General features: G+C 35.7%; 1 protein-coding gene across 1 annotated transcript in view; it reads left to right on the forward strand.

Annotated features, from left to right (window-relative positions):
- Positions 1–20,939, forward strand: part of MAK (male germ cell associated kinase) — a 31,523-nt gene that overhangs the window by 596 nt on the left and 9,988 nt on the right. The window contains exons 2-12 of the mRNA XM_015810829.2: positions 4,241–4,529; positions 5,266–5,320; positions 6,479–6,600; positions 7,484–7,563; positions 9,183–9,315; positions 9,400–9,571; positions 10,965–11,132; positions 12,342–12,662; positions 13,538–13,728; positions 16,380–16,507; positions 17,177–17,305. Coding sequence (XP_015666315.1) covers positions 4,429–4,529; positions 5,266–5,320; positions 6,479–6,600; positions 7,484–7,563; positions 9,183–9,315; positions 9,400–9,571; positions 10,965–11,132; positions 12,342–12,662; positions 13,538–13,728; positions 16,380–16,507; positions 17,177–17,305 — 1,600 coding nt within the window. The 5' untranslated portion in view covers positions 4,241–4,428. The remainder of the gene's footprint in view (positions 1–4,240; positions 4,530–5,265; positions 5,321–6,478; positions 6,601–7,483; positions 7,564–9,182; positions 9,316–9,399; positions 9,572–10,964; positions 11,133–12,341; positions 12,663–13,537; positions 13,729–16,379; positions 16,508–17,176; positions 17,306–20,939) is intronic.

Below are 20,939 nucleotides of genomic sequence, written 5' to 3' on the forward strand. Positions count from 1 at the left end.
AAGAAAGACTCGGACATTTATTTTCAATATTGCCACTCAACCCATTATTAAGTTGAGAATAAGTCCTACGAAGCCTAGGCATAAGGTGGATATGGAATTGTTTGGGCTGAGTGGCCAAAAGTTAAATCTTCTAAAACTTCAATTTCAATGGGCAACAGTTAAATATGTGCAGTAACGTTCCAATTTTATTTATTTATTCGTTACTGATTATACTTCAAAGACTCAACATTTTAGTTTTTTACATATTTTATTTTCTCAACAATCTCTTGAACTAGGAAAATATGATAATGACAAAGTTACCCAACAACTGTCCAGGCTTGGAGTAACAATTGGAATATGGGGGTTTAGTTGATAAGCTAATGGCACGCTTCTGCTGACAACATGATTGTTCTCTTGTAAGAGAGGTTTCTAGTCCTTTAGAATCATCTGCACTGGTAGTTTTTATTTTGTAAGTATAAAATAGGTGTGATGACTCTGTATGAAATAGCCTACATTTTCCCTTTGCTTTTTACAACGAAAACATTTTCATAGATGAACTACGTGGGTCTAATTAGTACATTTGAACTATTAACATTGTTGCAAAATAATTATTTGTAATCATACTATGAAGTGTGGAGTTGGAGAATTTTAATCTTAGCATTAGTGTGCATAGATGAAGCAATGATTCTACAGTAGGGGAGATATTTCTTTCCTTTGTACATTTATATAATTTGATCAGAATGAAGCACAGTTAGTTACATGGCGCTAATCTTTTGTATGTAACAAAATAATATATTTAAACATTCTACGGTTCAGATTTATTACTGTGAAGTTAAATATTTCTTCCTCTAATTTGGTGAGAAGTTTAACGAAGTAATCTGGTGATTCAGTTACTGAATTTTGTTCAGTAGCACAAAGCTTTTGGGTTTACAGAAAGTGTATTTTTATTACTGAAAAGGATTACATCCAGTATTTTGACTTCATTTTGCACAAGCAGACATAACTACTCTACATAGTATTCGATGGGTATACCCAATTCTTCAGAGGATTGAAGTGTTAGAAGTATCTTCCATTAAATTAGTAAAATATTTTTAAGGAAGTGAAGAAAATATTGTGCAATAAATGGTGGAATGCTCTTAAAAACTTAATTTTGCAGTGAGTTGAACAAATTTTCAGAAAATATAGAAATGATGACAGATGTACAGACACAAAGAAAATAAAGTTTAATTCATGTCAAGTCTAAAGAAGGCTTTAGTTTTCAATAGGACTGCGTGAATGTGCAATATCTGTTTTACTACCTTGGTAACACCTTGTCAGTGTTTAGCAACAACAACAACAATTTATCCTGTAAAAGTAAACAAGGAAGAAGACTGAAGGAAACCCTGCTGATTTCAGATACATTTCTTTTTTTTTCATAATTAAAATACCTTCAATTTACAATTGTTAATAGCAGAGTTTTGAGGGGGTAGCATCTAACTCTGCCTTTTCAAGGCATTTTATTATATACTTGTATATGAAGAAACAGATTTTCTGGTCTCTTTTATTTTAAAAAAGTACATTTTATGAATTTACATTTGTGGCCACTTTCCATCAGTCCTAGCATTTGAAAAAAGATTTAAAGTTATTTCCAGATTAAAAACTAAATATAACAATAATGAATATTGTATAGCTGTTGTTACGAATGTTCTTGAAGTCAGAAGCAAATGTTTTTGCAATATGAGAATAACTGGGCTTTTACTTGCATAATATATATGAAGTCTGCCTTTGATTTCTGTTTGTGAGAATTAAAACTTATTTTGTTAGTTAAAAGTTATTTTGTTTTACTGTTTCAATGAGAAAACATAAAAATGAAAAGTAAAGTTGAGCATCCATAGAATATAGCCTTTAAAAATAAAGTTTCTATGAATAAGGCCCATCAAGTATTAACCTAGAATAATTAAGAGTTAATAGCACAATCCAGTGATTTGCTGGTCCAGTTATTTATAGGATTTAGTATTAGGAGTCCAGCATGAGATTTATGTGAAATGCTTTATATATCTTAAAGCATCTTTATAAGCATGATCTCCATAGACTACGATAACTGTACTTGTTAACATGCTGTTTTTATTATTATTTTAATATTAAAAAGCCACACCAAAGTCAGAAATATGGAAACGTATTTTATGCATAGAAACAGTCATTCAGCCCAATTTTTAAAAACATGCCATTACGTATTGACATACCAGTAGAATGATATTAATCAGTGTTTGCATTGTACCAACAGAAAACCAGAATCTATAAATAATCTGTTTTAGTGGAACCTGTGCTCAGCAAACACATAATTTCTCACATAGTGATAAAATCCAGATTGGGAAATATAGTTCAGCTTTCTCCATCTTTGACAATAATATGTTGTGCATTTTTTCCCCCCTGATTTTTTCTCCTGCTAAGAATTGCTGAGTTGTGTTAATATGTCCTCTGTCTGTCCTCTCCTGTAATCCTTTCTTAATGCTGCTTGAGTAGATTATTAGTAGCATGTTCTCATCAATAAGGAACAATCTGTTGTTTACAGTAGAATCTTTCCTCTTTCTTCCTTGGGAATATGCCAGTTCTGCATCTGAGTCAGATGAGATTGTATAAAATACTCTGTAGGCCTGTACGGAAGTTACCTGATGGAATAATAATAAATACTTATAGAGTATTTAAGAGTATGAAAGTATTGAGAATCAGGTATAGAATTAAATAATAAATGGACAGTTATGTTTTGCCCCTTGCTCCCTTTTTCAGGCTGTATACCCTCTTCTATACTTCCTCTGTTATGTCATTTCATCTGCAGTGAAATGCATCAATTTTTTAAAATAAATTTAAATTAAATTTCCAGTTCTAACCTCTAAGAGAACCCTCTATATATTCCAATATTTGTTTCACTTTCTCTTGCACCTTATGTACCCAGTTAATTCTTACAGCATATAAGCTTCCTTTGTGAATTTCAGGTATAGATTAATGGCAGTGTCAGTATTTCATTTTATCACTATAATATATAAAACGTGTAAGAGTATTCCAAAAATATATGTTTCATAATTCAGCCCATTGATGGATTTCTTTGTTTTCTTTATTTTCTTCATTAAATTCAAGAATAAAAATAAAGGAAGTAGAAGTATTTGTTCCCATATTTTTAAATACAACCAGCCAGGAAATCTGAATCTGCAAGATAATAATACTACACAAGAGGTGTGATATGTTAAAAAAAAAAAGACTTTACGTAAAAATATGAGTATGAATAAAATAAGTGAAAGAAATATGACTAAACCTCTTCATTGCATTTCTCCCTCTTTAAAACAAATCAAATGATAAAAAGCGTATGTTGCCTAGCCTTTTCTCCCAGACATGGGTAAATGTATAATTCTAACGTGTATAATAATTACGTTGGATATATTCCATACACAAAGTATAGTGTGCTTGCTTGCTTGCTTTTTTAATATATTTATTTACTTATCTATTTATATCCTGTCTTTATTATTATTACAAATAAGTCAAAGTGGCAGGCATATCCAACACACCTCCTTCCTATTTTGCCCACAACAACAACCCTGTGAGGTGGATCGGGCTGAGAGAAAGTGACTGGTCCAAGGTCAGCCAGCTGATTTTCATGGCTAAGGCAGGACTAGAACTCACAGTCCTACAATTTCTAGCCTGGTGCCTTAATCAATATTAATAGATTCAGAATACAGATAGAGTCCTGTGCAACTATAGAGGTAAAAAAGGATTCTGGTAGTCCTCGACTTACAATCACAACTGAGCCAAACATTTCGGTTGTTAAATGAGATGCCCCATTGTATGGCTTTTCTTGCTACAGTTCTTAAGTGAATCACCACAGTTAATAAGTTAGTAACCTGGTTGTTAGGTGAATCTGACTCCCCCATTGACTTTGCTAGTCAAAAAGTTGCAAAAGGTGGCCACATGACCCTGGGACACAGCAATGGTCATAAGAAAGAACCAGTGCCCAACATCCGAATTTTGATCACATAATCATGGAGATGCTACAAAGGTTGTAACTGTAAAAAATGTTCATAAGTCACTTTTTTCAGTGCTGTAACTTTGAACGGTCACTAAATGAGCTGTTGTAAGTCGAACTGCGGTAACTTGCCAGAAAGTTTTGTTTTGGGTCCAATCGTCATTGAATGCATAATTTTATATTAAGAATATTAATTTAGTATTGTATATTATACCAGTGCAATCCCTTGTGTTTAACATTTCCTATATAATATGTTTTGTTATCAAGGATCCATGTAAGGATGGCAGCTTTTCTCCATTTGCTACTATATTATTTCTGGATAGAGTGGTTATAATATTGAAAGAAGACTGATGACTTAAGCAAGTACTATGACAGGTTACCTACTCATATAACAGCACCATTCTGAAAAAGAATCACTCAAGATTTTTGAACATTTGGCTACCTTACTTTACAAAATGAACCGTTATACAACTCTGAAGCAACTTGGGGATGGAACCTATGGCAGTGTTCTGATGGGGAAGAGCATTGAATCAGGGGAGCTTGTGGCCATCAAAAGGTATGTGCCATCATATCCTCATCTTCGTTTAATGCTTAACAGCGGAGTCCTATACATGTCAGCTTCTGAGATCTCTGTGAGATCAAATTATATGATTGTGCTGTCATAACTTTTTTTCCACTTTGCTGCATATGCCTTTCTTTGCTGTATTTACACTTTCTTACACATGCTGCTTAGGCAGACTAACCTTGTTACTTTACGGTAGCATTTCTTCATAAGGTCAACAAAAGTTGAACTTAACTCAAAGGACACTTTACCTTCAACCTATTATCTTAAAGCATTTTGACATTGAAAATTTCAGGTTATTGTTCTACTTGGTTTTGGCTAGCAGGATGAAAATAAGAGAGAAGCAGTTTTGGTTATTCTGTCCTTCCCCCATTTGAAAAAATTGAATTTCCTCCTTGTGAAACTGATAGAAGATAATAAATCTGCACTAGCTTTTGAATTTATTTAGATGCTATACAAATTTGGGACCATGTTGGTGAATTAGGAGGAATTTTGAATATTACAAACAGTAACTGTCAAAATGGTCCCAAGTAAATCTTTTAATTCAATTCTGGATTTTTAAAAGAAATAACTTCTCAAAACAGGGGTATTTCTCCTGCTAGTCTTTCCTTAAAGTAAAAGCCTGTGTAATAATATTTTGAAACTCAGTATATTTTAACGGTTTTACAAAATATTTTTTGGGAGGGTACGATTCTCTTATTTTAAAGATTTCTTTTAACTTTTATTTCAGAATGAAAAGGAAGTTCTATACTTGGGAAGAATGTATGAATCTGAGGGAAGTTAAGGTAATTAGAGCAGTATGATAATTTTAATAATATAGGTAGACCTGATAAATTACATTCAGTGTAAATACTCCAGATTTGCTATTCTAATTCTTTTCTATAATCAATATCTAGAAAGGAAAAAAATGAATTGTTAAGATCTTGGCTAACTGGTATTGGTAAAAGTCATTTATAGATTGAAGGCTTCTTAAAGTACCCTTGAAGAAAGCTATTTGCTGACTAAAGGCTAATAATTTGTGCTTCTGTTCTGTTTGGTTTGCTTTATACGAGAATAGTTTATGCAATTGGATTTGTCTAGGCTAAAATGCAATCTCCTCTCCCCTTTTCAGCCTTCTCTAGTGGAGCTTTTTGTGAGCAATAATTTCATCTGGATTGTATAGACTAGATCAGACATGTTAAACTCAAGGCCCATGGGCCTGTGATGTATTTAGATCTGGCCTGCAAGCAGACTAGGAGGAGGAGGTTATTGACTATGTAGTGAGGGGGTGTGAGCTGAAGCGGCACCAGGACCAGAGAGGTCTGAGGGAGAGTTAGCTGGAGCTGCAATGTTGCTGGGCCTCTGCGCATGCGGCTCCAGCTGATTGGGGCTACTGGCCCGCAGTCTTTGGGGGAAGAGTCAGCTGGAACTGTCAAACTGCTGAGGCTTGCGGGGACCCTAAAATCAGCACACGCAACTACAGCTGATGAATGCTGCGTAAAAAGGCCAGCCAGGCAGTGAGTGAACGCATGAGAGAGGAGAGGATATAAAAGGAGGGGTTTTGGTGGGAACGAGGAGCAGTGAGGGGGAGAGAAGGCGATAGGAAGGAGAGGAGAGATGTTGGTGGGGCAAGCCTGAGGAAAAGAAGGGGATAGGATAGGAGAGGCTTCTATGGGGCACGCCTGAGGGAGAGAAGGCACCCATAATGTTGAGGCGGCTCTCAATGAAATTGAGTTTGACACCCTTGGGCTAGATAAACAAGGAAGAAAAGGCACCCAGGCAAATTTAACTCACATATAGATTTTATGGCAATATACTTGGTAAATTTTAAAGATCTACACATTAGGTTTAGTTTGCATCCTAAGTCATAATGGAAATGAAATCTGTACGCCTTTATAATTGGTAAATACTTCTATTCAAGTTTGAACTAACCTCTCCCATGAAAACTGTTTGTTTTCTTGTAGTCTCTGAAAAAACTTAATCATGCCAATGTAATAAAGCTGAAAGAAGTCATTCGAGAAAATGACCATCTGTATTTTGTTTTTGAATATATGAAGGAAAATCTGTATCAGCTAATGAAAGACAGGTATGTTTAGAACCAATTTGCTGTTTTCACATTCTTTAATAATTCTCTGTGCATCACAAACCACACTGATAGTTTAATGAAATATAACTTTTCATGTTTATTAGATTGTTTAAAAATCCCACCTGCATTTTTTTTATTAATAAGATAGCAAACATGGAAAGAAATATTCCTTTCTTTCCTATTTGAATCACAACAACAACCCGATGAGTGAATTGTCCTGAGAAATAGTGACTGGCTCAAAGTTATCCAACCAGTTTTTCATTCTTAAGGCAGGATTACTTTCCTGGTTTCTAGAACAGCACCTTAACTATTATATCAAACTGGCTCTCCATGTTAGACATAATGGTGAAAAACCATAATGAATTCATATTATACAGTAAGCCAGGAATGGAAAACCCCTGGCACTTATGCTACTCTCAGATTATAATATTGGTATTTGGTAGCAAAAGATTGCATTTCAAATGGCATCTTTTTTTTCTAAAATAAAGAATTTTTACCCCTAAACCTCTTTATTATTTCTCCCCCAAATAAGCCACACACTTGATTGCTACTTCATCATAAGCCATAAGAATAATAAGATCCAAAGACTGAAACATTTTTCTAGTGTACCAAAGTTATGACAGGCTATGTAGGATTTTGAAAGAGGAAATAATGCACTTTTCTCCTTTTTCCAACTGAGAACTTTTCCTGGTTCTTAGTATTTTTTATTAATAGAAGATCTGTTTTTGTTGAAAATTGAATTCTTTAAGGTCACTTATCTGTTACAATGATTTTTATTTTTAAAAAGTGGTTAAGGCATTGCATAAATAAATAGTAAAGCATATTTGTTTTTATCTGAAAAAAATCCTGTTTTTCTTCACCTTGTTAATTTGTTGCATTACAGAAATAAACTGTTTCCCGAGTCTGTCATCAGGAACATTTTGTATCAAATATTACAAGGGTTAGCTTTTATCCATAAACATGGTGAGTACAGTGTATTGCTGCTACTGTGTAGTATTACAGTATGCTAATGTATGCCTTATCAAACAGGAGATATAATAGACATGTGATGTATGGTACCAATATTTCAGTGATAAAGTGTTTAAAATAATTGCTAATTATTTTAGAGAAAAATCAGATTATTTTGAGAATCAAATGTTTCAGAAGCAAAATCCCAGTAACTACATTAGTTGATTGTTGGTAGTCAATGTTACAGTTTCTTGACATAGGGTTCCATCCAGAGCAATGCTATATTTGGGCACAAAAAGCTACTCCAAAGGGAAGTATGGATTAGGTTTAATCTTTTGATATCTTGTAGGGGACACTTTTTTGTCAGTTCATCAGGTTTTTGATGACCAGCACTTATTCCAAAACCACACTAAATCCTAATTCACTTTGTTCATATTTGTGATTACTGTAATGGGCTGTCATATTTCATAGTGTGTAGTCTCTAAGACAGGGGTAGGCAACCTTGGCTCTTTTATGACTTCAACTCCCAGAATTCCTGAGCCAGCCATGTTGAGGGGAAAGGGAGAGGTTTCCAAGCTGAGCCACGCTGGCTCAGGAATTCTGGGAGTTGAAGTCCACGAGTCATAAAAGAGCCAAGGTTGCCTACCCCTGCTCTAAGAGATGGTATTAAGTTGAATAAAGTAGTTCTGTGCCTTTGTATATATCATGTTTGGCTGCCTAATTTTTATTGGAGGGTACAAATTTTCCTATCCATTTGTTATTAGAATGCAGGCAGTACATTTTACAGTGTTCTGCACCAACAGAAATTGTAGGGCTAGGTGCAGTATTATAGAAATCTATAGAAGACACTCCTTTAGTAGTGGAGTATATGAATTTGGAATAGTCTATAGTTATTATGAGAAACAGAAATGTTTAATTTGTTACATCTTAAAATGTTAGTTATCTGACATTTTCTCTCTCTCTCTCAGTTTTATTCTTTATATTGTAATATTTTATGATCCTTTTGTCATCAAATCTATGCCTACTCCTACCTTGGTCTTTGCTGTTATCTATTTCAGAGAATCAGATTCCTGATTTCTAATACCAGTTGTGATATTATTGCAAGATTTAATTGATTCTGTAAGGGGGAGAACAAATTTCAAAGATTATTATTACTATGAATGATATACTTTTAAAAGAAACAGTTTTGGCTGTATTAATTCAAAACGGTATGAAGACGTTTACGTTAAATGTAGGGTGAATGATGCTTAAGCTAAGTTTATTTTAATCATGAAAAAATCTGACCTAGTTATTTGTTTTTGTTCATTAAACATATACTATTCTTAATTTCATTCTATTTCTCAAAAAAACATCTCTTTTAAAGTTTTGATCACTGAATCAAATGTAGTTGACCCAGTGACTTAAACGTAGTTTGATTCAGTTAGTAACAGATCTCTGAAATAGGTTAGCTCCCAGTTATACTTGATCAATAAATTTTTGAAGCCTGTATATAAGCCTGTATTTTGTTTGAAAACAAAATTTAAAAGCAGATTTTTATGGCAATCCAAGTAGTTCAAAATAAAGAATCCTATTATTAGTAGAATTCGAAATCTACACCATTGTTATGTGTATTTATTCTACATTCATGTTTACAGGATTTTTTCATCGAGATATGAAACCTGAAAACCTTCTTTGTATGGGTCCAGAACTTGTTAAAATTGCTGATTTTGGATTGGCTAGAGAACTAAGATCTCAACCTCCATACACGGATTATGTTTCCACCAGATGGTAAGTGTGAGTTTTAATGGTGGATTTCACTTATTTTATAAGTCTCTTGACAAGTTATCAATTATCTCTCTTCACCCTTTTCAGGTATCGGGCACCTGAAGTTTTATTGAGATCTTCTATTTATAGTTCTCCGATTGACATTTGGGCTGTTGGTAGCATAATGGCTGAACTATATACACTAAGACCACTTTTTCCAGGAACAAGTGAAGTTGATGAAATTTTCAAAATTTGCCAGGTGTTAGGAACACCAAAGAAGGTAAAGTATTTTGAAAATGTATATTACTACAACTGGTGGGAATAAAATTAAAACGACAGGTAGCTCATGGTTAACGACCGCTCATTCACGAACCATTTGAAGTTATGATGGTGCTGAATGAGTGGTGGCTAAGACTGATCATCAAAGTTCTGGCTGTCCCAGCACCCCCTGGTCATGTGATCATGATCTGAACACTTGAGGGCCTGGCTTTTACTTATAGTAGTTGCAGCACCCCATGATCTTGTGTTTGCAATTTGCAACATTCCCTGCTGGGTTCCCACGAGCAAAGTCAATGGGGAAACCAACAGGGAAAATTGTAAGTTGCTCAGGTAAGTCTTCCACCTCCATGCACAACCGGAGCCCCACTTTGCTCATGCCATACCTTCCCCGCCACTTGCATACCCTCTCTCACAGCAACCAGCCCCTCTGAGCACATGCCATGCCCTTCCGCCAATCGCACACCCTTGAGCACCCTGCATCCAGCAAGCCACTCCAAGTCAAGTTCAGAAGAAATTTCAGAGAAAAACAAAACTGGATATATTCTTTTCTCTAAATCAATTTGGTCATCTCTGCTAGCTTAGTTACTTGTCCACCCATTCTTCCATTGTGGGGATTGACATCATCACTCTTTATAATTAACTTCCCAGTACATAACACAGGTTATCCTTACCGATTGTATGTTCAGAGACTATTCAGTGTGAATGACATCACTGGAAAAGATTTACAACCGGTCTTTGAAGTTGAGGGTATCATAGTGTTTCTGCAGTTAAGTGGTTGCTCTTGGCATATATGAGGGTTACAGTATTCCGCAATCTTGTGATTACCATTTGTGACCTCCACAGCCAGTTTCCAACAAGCAAAGTCAATGGGGAAGTCAGCAGGAAGTCACAAGTCACGGGAAATGTGTACCTTGAGACTTGTAAAATTGATGTCAGCCCTTTCAAGTAAACCAGAAAGGAAACACAACTAGGTGAACTAATTCTACTTTATTGTTAGGCTACATTAATAGATTTTTTTTTAAGTCTGAAGGTACAGATCTCCTGCCATCACTTTTAATCACCAGATCAATGAGGGTGGATCCTTCCTAAGTTTCTTCCTCTAACTGCTAAGACACTGGGGCTTCCCCGTGTTTTGTCTGATAGTTTCCAAGGCAACATATTTTCCCCTCATCTCTCAAAGTCATTCTCACATACCATTACATTTTGTGATTATGTCACTTAAGAGATGGAGTTCCCAGTCACAATTGAGGTTAGTACTTGAGGACCACCTGTGAACAAGTTTGGTTTTTGGTTAAACAAATTAACCAAAAATAATAATTGCAGGCACTCAACAATTAATAATTAAAATGACTTATTTTTGTTTTAAAGACTACTCTTGTTATTCTACTTTACAGAGTGATTGGCCAGAAGGATACCAGCTTGCTGCTGGAATGAATTTTCGATTCCCTCAGTGTGTTTCAATAAATCTAAAGACGCTCATTCCAAATGCCAGCAGTGAGGCATTGTTTCTCATGAATACAATGTTGAATTGGGACCCAAAGAAACGACCTACAGCAAGTCAGGTATGCAGGCCTATGGTATTAGCAATATGGCAATTTTGCTTATCCAGTGAGTATAAGCTATTGCAAAAAATAAATAAATCTCACACTCATTTACAAGCACTTCATCGAAATCAGAAATGGTTTTGTTAGAAACATTTACACAATATACAGAATAATTTTGAAATTTTCTTTAACCAAGTATCAAAAGGAAGGAAAACCTATCATTTCATAAGATTAACTATAAAAGGTATTGCTACGTATTTGAGGTTTTATTAAATATAACAACATGGAAGATGTACTCCGTTGAGAAACAAGAGTTTATGTTTGTGACTGTAGCTGGAATCCAACAAAATCTAGAAGGCTACATGTTTTCTACCCTGCTTTAGGGAAATCGGGAAATGTGCTTGAAATGACTTTATGAATTGATAACTTCTCAAAAGTTATGTGTATGTCTTTCCTTGTTGATCTTCAACAACAACTTCAATTTGTTTCTCAAAGCTTTAGATAAAGAGAAAAAATTGCCTACTGCATAGTTACTGGCTACTGTAGACTGAGCATTTGAGAAAGGTGAACAAAAATAGATTTAAAACAATATTATTAATTACATACCCTTTAGATCAGGGGTGTCAAAATGCCGACCCGTGGGCCAGTTGCATCATATGGAGGCCGCGCCCACCCCAGCTCCGGCAATGCGAAAAAAGTCACGATACATCATGACACGTCACATGACGCGGAGAGTTTAACACCCGTGCTTTAGATGCATAAATGCATTTCCACACACTGAACTTTAAAGGCTCACTCATGATGACGATGATGATGATACTGATGATCAGCAGGCAAACTTACACTTATGCCAGATTGGGGCAGGAATGATGAATTAGAAAATAATTATATTTGACAAGGTATATTGAAGTAGAAATGGGAAGACCATAGGTAAAGTAATGGTTTACACAGAAATTATTAGAATGTTTTTGGAAAATTACTACCGTAATTACTTAGGCATGACGTTTAAGTGGTTTATAGTTTATGGTTAATGGGAGATTTGAACATCCAAGCTTACATTCTTAGTCACTAAACTGCAGTAGTCTTGTTTTCCATGAAACAAACTCTGGTTTGTTTCATTTTGTATGACCTTTCATATACTTTTTTTTTTCTACACTCTATTTGGCAAGACCTTTAGTTACAGACCTTTAGCTACCTTATACTTATTAGTGTTGTCTTTTTCCTTAGGCACTGAAGTTTCCTTACTTTCAAGTGGGTCAGGTTTTAGGACCACCTCCACAATGCATGAATCAGAAACAGCCATATTCCAAGATAACAGAACGGAAACCATCTCTGCCCAAACTTGAACATATATCAAAATTAGAAGTTGTATCTGTGCCAGAATCTCAGACTTCACTAAATGTATCAGATAAGCTACAGTGTCTACCCAAGAATAACCAACATCCCCTCCAGTCAATCCAGCTGCCTCAGAATGCAGTGAGTCAGCAACCATCAGTACAGCAACAGCCTCAGTCGTTCCTTCCAGCCATCAGTAAAAACTCAACATCAGTAAGTTGCACTCAGAAACGACTTATGAACAAGTCTATAATTGCTCCAGAAGTGCTCAGTTCAAACCACTCTGAGAGGTAGTTTTACAATATATTCTTGTGAATTCAAAAGCATTTCATCACATGTTAATGTACAAGTACATCTTGGGTTACTATTTCCTATCTTTTTTTTTTAACCCTGTCTTCATACATCAGTTTTTCTGCACTCTTAACATTCCCCTGCATGAACTATTACAAAATTTCCTTAGTTTTTTCCATTTTTTAAAAAAAAATTCTTCTCCATCTGTAATTTGTGCTGTTTCTGCATACCACAGGTTTTCCCCCTATTTTTCCCCCCTCTAACTATATCTCTTTATCTCCGTTACATACTTTTTTTCTATTGTTAATCCTCTTTTTGTGGCTCTGCTCTTTTTTCTATCCATTCCATTTCCATATCCAACCCTAGGTTAATTGGGCAGCAGCAATGCTCCTGGCATTTCTTTTCTTTCAGAAGAATGTATGATTATAGTGGATCATTATAACTCTCCCTTACAATGTTTGTAGAATATTGTATTTTATACTTTTTTACTGTGAGAAGAAGGCAAGATTTACTTCATTTCTGTATTCAGAGGTCCTTCAACCCCCCTCCCTCCCCCATATTGCAGTTTTTCCAGTTCAATATAGTAATGTAACCAGTGCTTTTTTTGTAAAAAAAATAAAATAAAAAAGGTGCTGGAACTCACACATGTCATACAACCGGCTTTGCCTACCCTACAAGGTTCCATCCAAAAAAGGTGCCGTAACTCCGTTCTGAGCGTTCTATGACAAAAAAAGCCCTGAATGTAACATTCTAAAATATATTGGAAGTAACTTCTAATTTTTTTGTAATCAAAACAGAAACACATAGCCATAGGACCCTCAAACGGTACAATGGGTATGAAAAACAATCGACGCCGGTGGGGTCAAACTATGTTAAAGACAGTGGATGGTTGGGATGATTTTGATGATGCAGACTTTGGAATGTCTTATTTTAAGAAGCCTAGCATTATGGTGTTAAATGAAAAGAAAACAAAAGAATCACTTTTTAGGTAAGGTATTACATTTTTTTGTTATTTGTGATTAATATATTATAGTCTCTCCATCTGGCCCTGATAAAAGTTAAAACGTATGTATTGTATGCTATCTTATATGTAGTTTATATTTTCCCAGTGTGTAGGATTAACTGTGAACTCCTTTTGGAATGTGAATATGATGCCAGTCTCTTAAAGAGGGTGTGGTTAGACTACTTCTAAAGAAACAGACTTAATCTGAAATATGAAAATAGCTACAGTCCATTTGCTAGCATCCTTTGTTTTGTTTTGTTTTTTGACAAAGGTACCTGGTCAAATAGTTAATTACCAGCTCAAAGGTAACTAATTGAATTGATTATCTGATTTGCAACTGACTTGCAACAATCATTTATACTTTGGTAACTCCTTTTTTTTTCTTTTGGACTAATACCATGTTTTATATATGAATGTATTTTCCCCAAATAGTGTAGAATCTTCATTTAATTCAATAGCTACAATGCTAAGTACAAGTGGCTAATCCAGTCACTTTAAGCAATAATGTGCTTGTTTGTTCTTGGGATTGATTCAAAGTACTGGTTTTAATACGCAGTTCTAAATAGCTTCAGCCAGGATACTTGAAAGGGCATCTCCTTCTTTATTAACCTATCCAGATATTAAGGACTCCGTGTTAACACTCAAGGTAAGGTGAGCGGTTACAAGAGAAATGGCTTTTTCTGGTAGCACTTGTTGGATTTTACTGTCTAGAGCAGGGGTCCCCAACCTTGGCAACTTTAAAACCTGTGGACTTCAACTTCCAGAATTCCCCAGCCAGCATGGCTGCCTGGGGAATTCTGGGAGTTGAAGTCCACAAGTCTTAAGGTTGCCAAGGTTGGGGAGCCCTGGTCTAAAGAGAATTGTCCGGGACCTACACTATGGTCATTTCCAGGTGAAGATCTTTTGTTTTTCCCCTGGTGAATGCTTTAAGAACTTTGCTATTTTACTGCTTTTATTACGATTGTTTTATGAGGTATTTATTGTCGTTGTTATTGATGCTTCTTGATTGTAGTCCTGATTCTATATTGTCTTCTATATTGTTTTACATCTTTAAAATAGTGTTTTAATTTATCTGTACATTACCGAGAGGACTGCCACTATTGAACACAATAACAAATGAATTTTATACAGTTATAATGTCAGTAGTTGCTTTAAATGTTGCAGTATTTTATATTAAGGCATGGCATTAGTGGATTCTCTTAGAGGAAAGTCTTAATATCTTTGCCTTATGTCATAAGCAAAGCAAACAAAAATAAGAAAGGCATTTAATGTTACGCCTCTAGATGCAAATAAAATAAAGTAAAATTCTCCATGCTTGTATTTGGAGAGGTTTTTACATTATTTATTATTATACTTAATGCTTAAATTATATATAACGGTATCTGGAAAAGTACATTGCACTGAAGTGACAGGATTGTTTAGGCGTAGCCAAAGATAACTGGAAAGATTTGTAAGTAGATTGTCAGTAATTAATGCTTTGAATTTCCAGGGGAAACGGAAAAAGCTGTTATGACATCTTAAAGACCAAATATTTATAGTGGTGACTTTAAGAAAACTATTGTCAACTATAGTTTAATTACAAGCATATCCAACAGCTTTTTCCCCAGGGCAGCGCAGCTGCAAACTAACGCGTGCATAATGTATTTTCATGTAACCACATTGTGTGAACCAGTGTAATGGCCTGTATTTTTTAGTACAAATAAACACTGTAAAAGGCATAACTGCATGGCTGTGGCCGGAAATCCCTGCTAACCCCTGGAATAGGGAATTGGCACTGGATCAGTGACATGATTAGCCTTTTTAATAGACAATACCTTAAACAAAAAGCAGAAAAGTCCAAGGACATATAAATATAGATACTCCTCGACTTACACCGGTTGTTTGACAACTGTTTAAAGTTAGACTTAAAATGAGAGGAAATCCCTCCATGCACTGGAGCAGGGGTCTTCAAACTTGGCCCTTTTATGACTTGTGGACTTCAACTCCCAGAATTCCTCAGCCAGCCATGCTGGCTGAGGAATTCTGGGAATTGAAGTCCACAAGTCACAAAAGGGCCAAGTTTGAAGACTCCTGCACTGGAGGAACAGACCTCAAATCTGGCAAAAACACTAGCAAATACCATTGTTCTCATGATCCTTCTCTCTGGTTGGGGTTGAAGAAAGGGCCTGGACTCCCCGATATATTGGGAAGCCCATATCCTCTTCTTCTTCCATTATGACTGAGAGGCCCGCTCTGCTTAATGACTGCAACAGGGAGAACTTGAATTATGGTTGTTGAATGAAGCAGTCATGTGGCATCTTTCTTAACCATCCCTTTGCTCAGCGACTTGAGATTCCAGGCCCAGTCGTGGATATAAGTGGAGGACTTACCTGTAGTGATATTCACATCACAATAATTCTCCACAGGATTGGAAAGGATCTGTGTTGCATATGGCACAGTAAAAATGCTGTGTTTTTAAATCAGGATGTGTTCATTTGGGAAATGGCTTTCATATATTTTCCTATCCCATGTCATTTCTTGCTAAGTGGTATCCAACTCTTAGCGGAGTTAAAATGCAGCTGTCCTAAGACCATTAGAAAGCTTTGTTCTTCTAGACTATGAATTAATTTGTGATGTTGCATAATCTTTATTTTCAGCGTTCCTGAGTCTAAGTCTCCTACCTCTGGCAGGTCAGGAGAAAACAAAGTTCTGAAGAGAAACGACTCTGGAATGTCAACTACTTCGGCAAAACAGTACTATTTGAAGCAATCAAGGTATATTCCTGGTAAGAGGCAATTATTTAACACATTGTCAGACTCAGTTAACAAAATGTGTGTGTGCGTGGATATGCAGATGTGTTTGTTTATTTCATTTTTGCTGCCTTTTTGAACTTAAGTGTTTTTCGTTCAGTAATCTCATTCCATGTAATATACACTGCTGTAGCAAATATGAAAAAAAAAATCCACTTTAAGATGTCTGGACACTGAAATAATAAGAGAACAGTTAGCTGATCTGACCAGAGAAGTAATGGTCAAAAATAACAAAGCCCAAGAAAACCAAGTGTCCTGGAGCCCCTCAGGAGAGTAGTTTTCTCCCCAGGTAGGCTTTAATAGCTGCCATTTTGCCTTTGCTTCTTTGTATTTTCTTTTTCAGAGCTGGGTGAAGCAGGGTAAGAACAAAGCCCTAAGCCAGTAGTAACTGGCCTAGCCCAGGGGTAGGCAACCTTGGTTCTTTTATGACTCGTGGACTTCAACTCCCAGAATTCCTGAGCCAGCCATGCGTTTCTTTAAGGATTATTTTTTTTTCAAATATGGATCTAAAATTAATTTCAATAGGAAGTAATGGCTCTTTTTTATACTTCCTGTATTCATGAAGTGGCCATCTAGCAAAGAATATACTGTGATCGCCTGAGCTATTGATAGACATTAACCTTTAATGTGATAATTTCTTAAAGGTGTAAATCCTAAGAATGTTTCCTCAGGAGCAGTCACTAAAGAAAGAATCCATGGTACTTGCAACAATCCTTTGTTTTCAAAATCAATAGCACCAATTGGAGGTCTGTCTTTCAATCAAGTCAATGCAGGTAATTAATGTAATTCAGTACTACACGCCCTATCTTGTTTTTAATGTATTTTACAAAATTTATTCTTTTTTCCACAATTATTTTCAAGTGTAATGCCCTTTCCCAGTTTAATATGCATAGTTTTGAATAGTGGTTTGGATTCACACAGAGATGATCACAACATACATGCAACCAGAAGTTGTTTCTACACTTGATGACATTTCAGTTTTTCAGTCGTGAAAAATACATACTGAGGTTCACAAGAGATGATCCCTCTTGCTTGAATGGGTATAAGTGATGTGTCCAAATGGATAAAGTAAGAGAGTGTGTGTATGTGCTTATATGTTTAGATAATTAGGATGTGTAACGTTCTTGCTAGATGGCATAAATAGATTAATTGAATTTAAGTCATAGTTGTGACACTGTTATCCCCCCCCACATTACCGATTTCATTTTATTCTACGCAAGGGTATATATTAAATGTAATGTTGATCATAGTCTGGAAGGGCTTTTCTTTTGTAGCCAATAAAAATTACCGATATACCGTGTTCATGTAACAAATTCACTTCCATCCGTTCTTTCAATGGCTTGAAACCAGGTCAGAGAAAAAAGTAGAAATTTCCAAATTAAAATACGCCACACATATACAGGTAGTCCTCGTGATTAACTGCAATTGGTTCTGGTGAAATGCTCACTAAGTGGCATAGTCTTTAAGCAAGCCACGTGGCAGAAAGAGGGAGATGCTGTGAAGTTCACTGGTTGCTGCTGTTGCATTCAGATAAAGTCCTGTGGGGTCGTTCCTTGTGCCTGGCTCATGTTTGTCCCCCTGGTAAGGCAGAGAGATTGCTTAAAGAAGCCATCTCTTCCTGAACTGTTCTTCTCCCCAGCAGAGTACTTACCTAAAAGATGCTAAGGGCAAGTTAAGAAGCTCGTCTTTGTGACCTTAATTAGTTGATTAGACCCCTCTAGTCGCTGCCTAAAATTGACCAGGGACTATCAATATCTCATTAAAACAAATCTCCTACATATCATCGTCATACCCACAGAACAACAACATGTGTAAAGAGCTCAGACAACATTCCCACCCAAGTTTCCTTCCATTCCTCGCTGTCTTCTTGATACGCCATCTCATCTCCTAGTTTGCCTGGTTTTTTTTTTCTTTCTTTCTTTTCATTCCCCAAAAGCTGGGAATGCTTCAAAAAAAAATCATTTCTACTAATCTAAAATGCATATATCTCATTTGGAATTTATAATAAAACATGGGTCTAGGGTTGCTGTTTTTAAAATTGATCTTGTCTGTAGGTAGGAAACTAATTGGCAAAGCTTGCTTACACTTTATTTTCAGATTTGTTCCTTTTTATTATTTCTTATGCCTATTGTTTCTTCCATTCATTTCGTCCAGCTTTTCTGTTTTTCTAAAGCATTTATTTTCATCCTTTTCTTTCATCTGTTTTATTGCCTTCTCTGAAGAAGAAAACTTAATTAAACCAATTGAAAAACTCTCATGCAAAGAAAGAGTGAATGAAAAATTAGAGGATCCCAAAGGTAATGAATGGCAATTACATACAGTATAACATGATTTATTCCCTTTTAGATTTGTTCTGTTTTTAACTAAACATAATTACAATTAACTTTTCAGTAGGCTATAAAATCTACAATACTTTGGTTTAGCAGTTTTATGTATCTAGAAAATCTTCCTTGTGAAAAAGTTTTCTTTTACATAAGCATTATGATATTTAAATTGTACTGTTTTGCATCAAGTACAATGTATCAGGTAGAGTTGTTATTGTGGTGATTTGATAAAAACTCAGATGTCCATTTCCTGCATATCTGCAACATGTTTTAATTATGGAGAATTTTTGTTCTTTGAATGGAATATCATTTCTGTTTCCTTTTGGGCTGCTACATTCCAGTAACATTTGCGACTTTGAAAGATGAATTGCATTGAACTTGGGGTAGGCAACCTCGGCTCTTTTATGATTCATGGACTTCAACTTCCAGAATTCCTGAGTCAGCATAGCATAGCTGACTCAGGAATTCTGGGAGTTGAAGTCCATGAGTCATAAAAGAGCCGAGGTTGCCTACGTAGATCATATTGTTATGAGTAATATACAGGACATTTAGATTGAATTGTAAAGAAAGACTTCTTAAATATGTAAGCTTTTAATGAAGACATTTGTTTCTGGCTGGTTGCTTTCATGTGCTATGCAGAGAAGAAGATACAGGTAGACCTCAACTTACAACAGCTCATTTAATGACCGTTCAAAGTTACAACGGCACTGAAAAAAATGTGACTTATGACTGTTTTTCACAGTTAAACGACCTCGGCAGCATCCCCATGATCATGTAATTAAAATTCAGATACTTGGTCAACTGGTTCATATTTATGACCACTGCTGTGTCCCGGGGTCATGTGATCACCTTTTGCGACCTTCTGACAAGCAAAGTCAGTGGGGAAGCCACATTCATTTAACGACCGGGTTACTAACTTAATTAACTGCAGTGATTCACTTGACAACTGTGGCAAGAATGGTCGTAAAATGGGGCAAAACTCACTTAACAAATATCTCCCTTAACAACAGAAATTTGGGGCTCAATTGGGGTCGTAAGTCAAGGACTACCTGTATTTGAAATATTTTTTGACCAAAGGGATGTAGTTGATAGACTTAATTGGTTGGCAAGTCATAAGAAGCCTTCAGGTTACTTGCTTTATTGCAGTTTTCAGAATGTGAGGAAAAGGGATTTGCATTTTCCAGTAGATTTGCATACCTCTCACATTTATTTTACTCTTCTTAAGCCTAACACACATCCCTGACCTTTTGTTGAAATTTTGCCACCACATTTAAATGAAGTAATCTTGGGATTCTTCCAATGTCACAAATGGTAACGTGCCACCAAACAGGTTTGTGCTACCCAAAAACTATGGATATATGATTTCACCTCATTTGATATAGTAATCATTTATTTCTTTATAATGCCTGATACTTTCTAGATTATGGTTGGCACGCATCCATATTCTTATGATCTTCCTTCTCTAAATCTACAACATAGAAAACACACAAAGACGGAAGAGATTTGTATGTTTATGCAAATTTCCCCATAACACTTACTAAAAGCAAAATAATATACTCACCATTCTGTTTGCCAAAAACATTGCTGTCGAACGTTACACACATAACGGTTGTGTATTTTTATGTATTGTGTCCATAAGAGTACTTGCTATCATGCTGTTATTTGTAAAGAAACCTGTACCAGCAATACTGTGTGTGGTCGCTGATTGTTAGCTGTTCCATTTCATCCTTTAAGTCCTAATTTGATTTTCTTGAGAAAGGCAGCACTTTTAACTTTTATTGACATCCTTGCAAAGAATAAGCAGTTCTTCTGCCTGGACATCATATGTATTTTAAAAAGGGTCTCCTTGGATGACACTGTGTAGTCATTAAATAATTAAATTTGAATTGGAGTATAAATCATACATAGATTATAATTTCTTTAGCTCTCCCCCCCAATCTACCTGGATTGACACATTGTTGCTTTATTGTGCTTGTTTGGAATTCAGAAGCAGAAGCAATCTCAATGGAATAGTCTTCTACAGTAGTGGCCAAAATTGTGGAAAACTTTTGGGAAAAGTATACAGTAGAAATGCCACCTTTGG

The sequence above is a fragment of the Protobothrops mucrosquamatus genome, unplaced genomic scaffold (genome assembly GCF_001527695.2).
Source record: "Protobothrops mucrosquamatus isolate PMUCROS unplaced genomic scaffold, P.Mucros_1.0 scaffold23, whole genome shotgun sequence".
NCBI classification, from domain to species: domain Eukaryota; kingdom Metazoa; phylum Chordata; class Lepidosauria; order Squamata; family Viperidae; genus Protobothrops; species Protobothrops mucrosquamatus.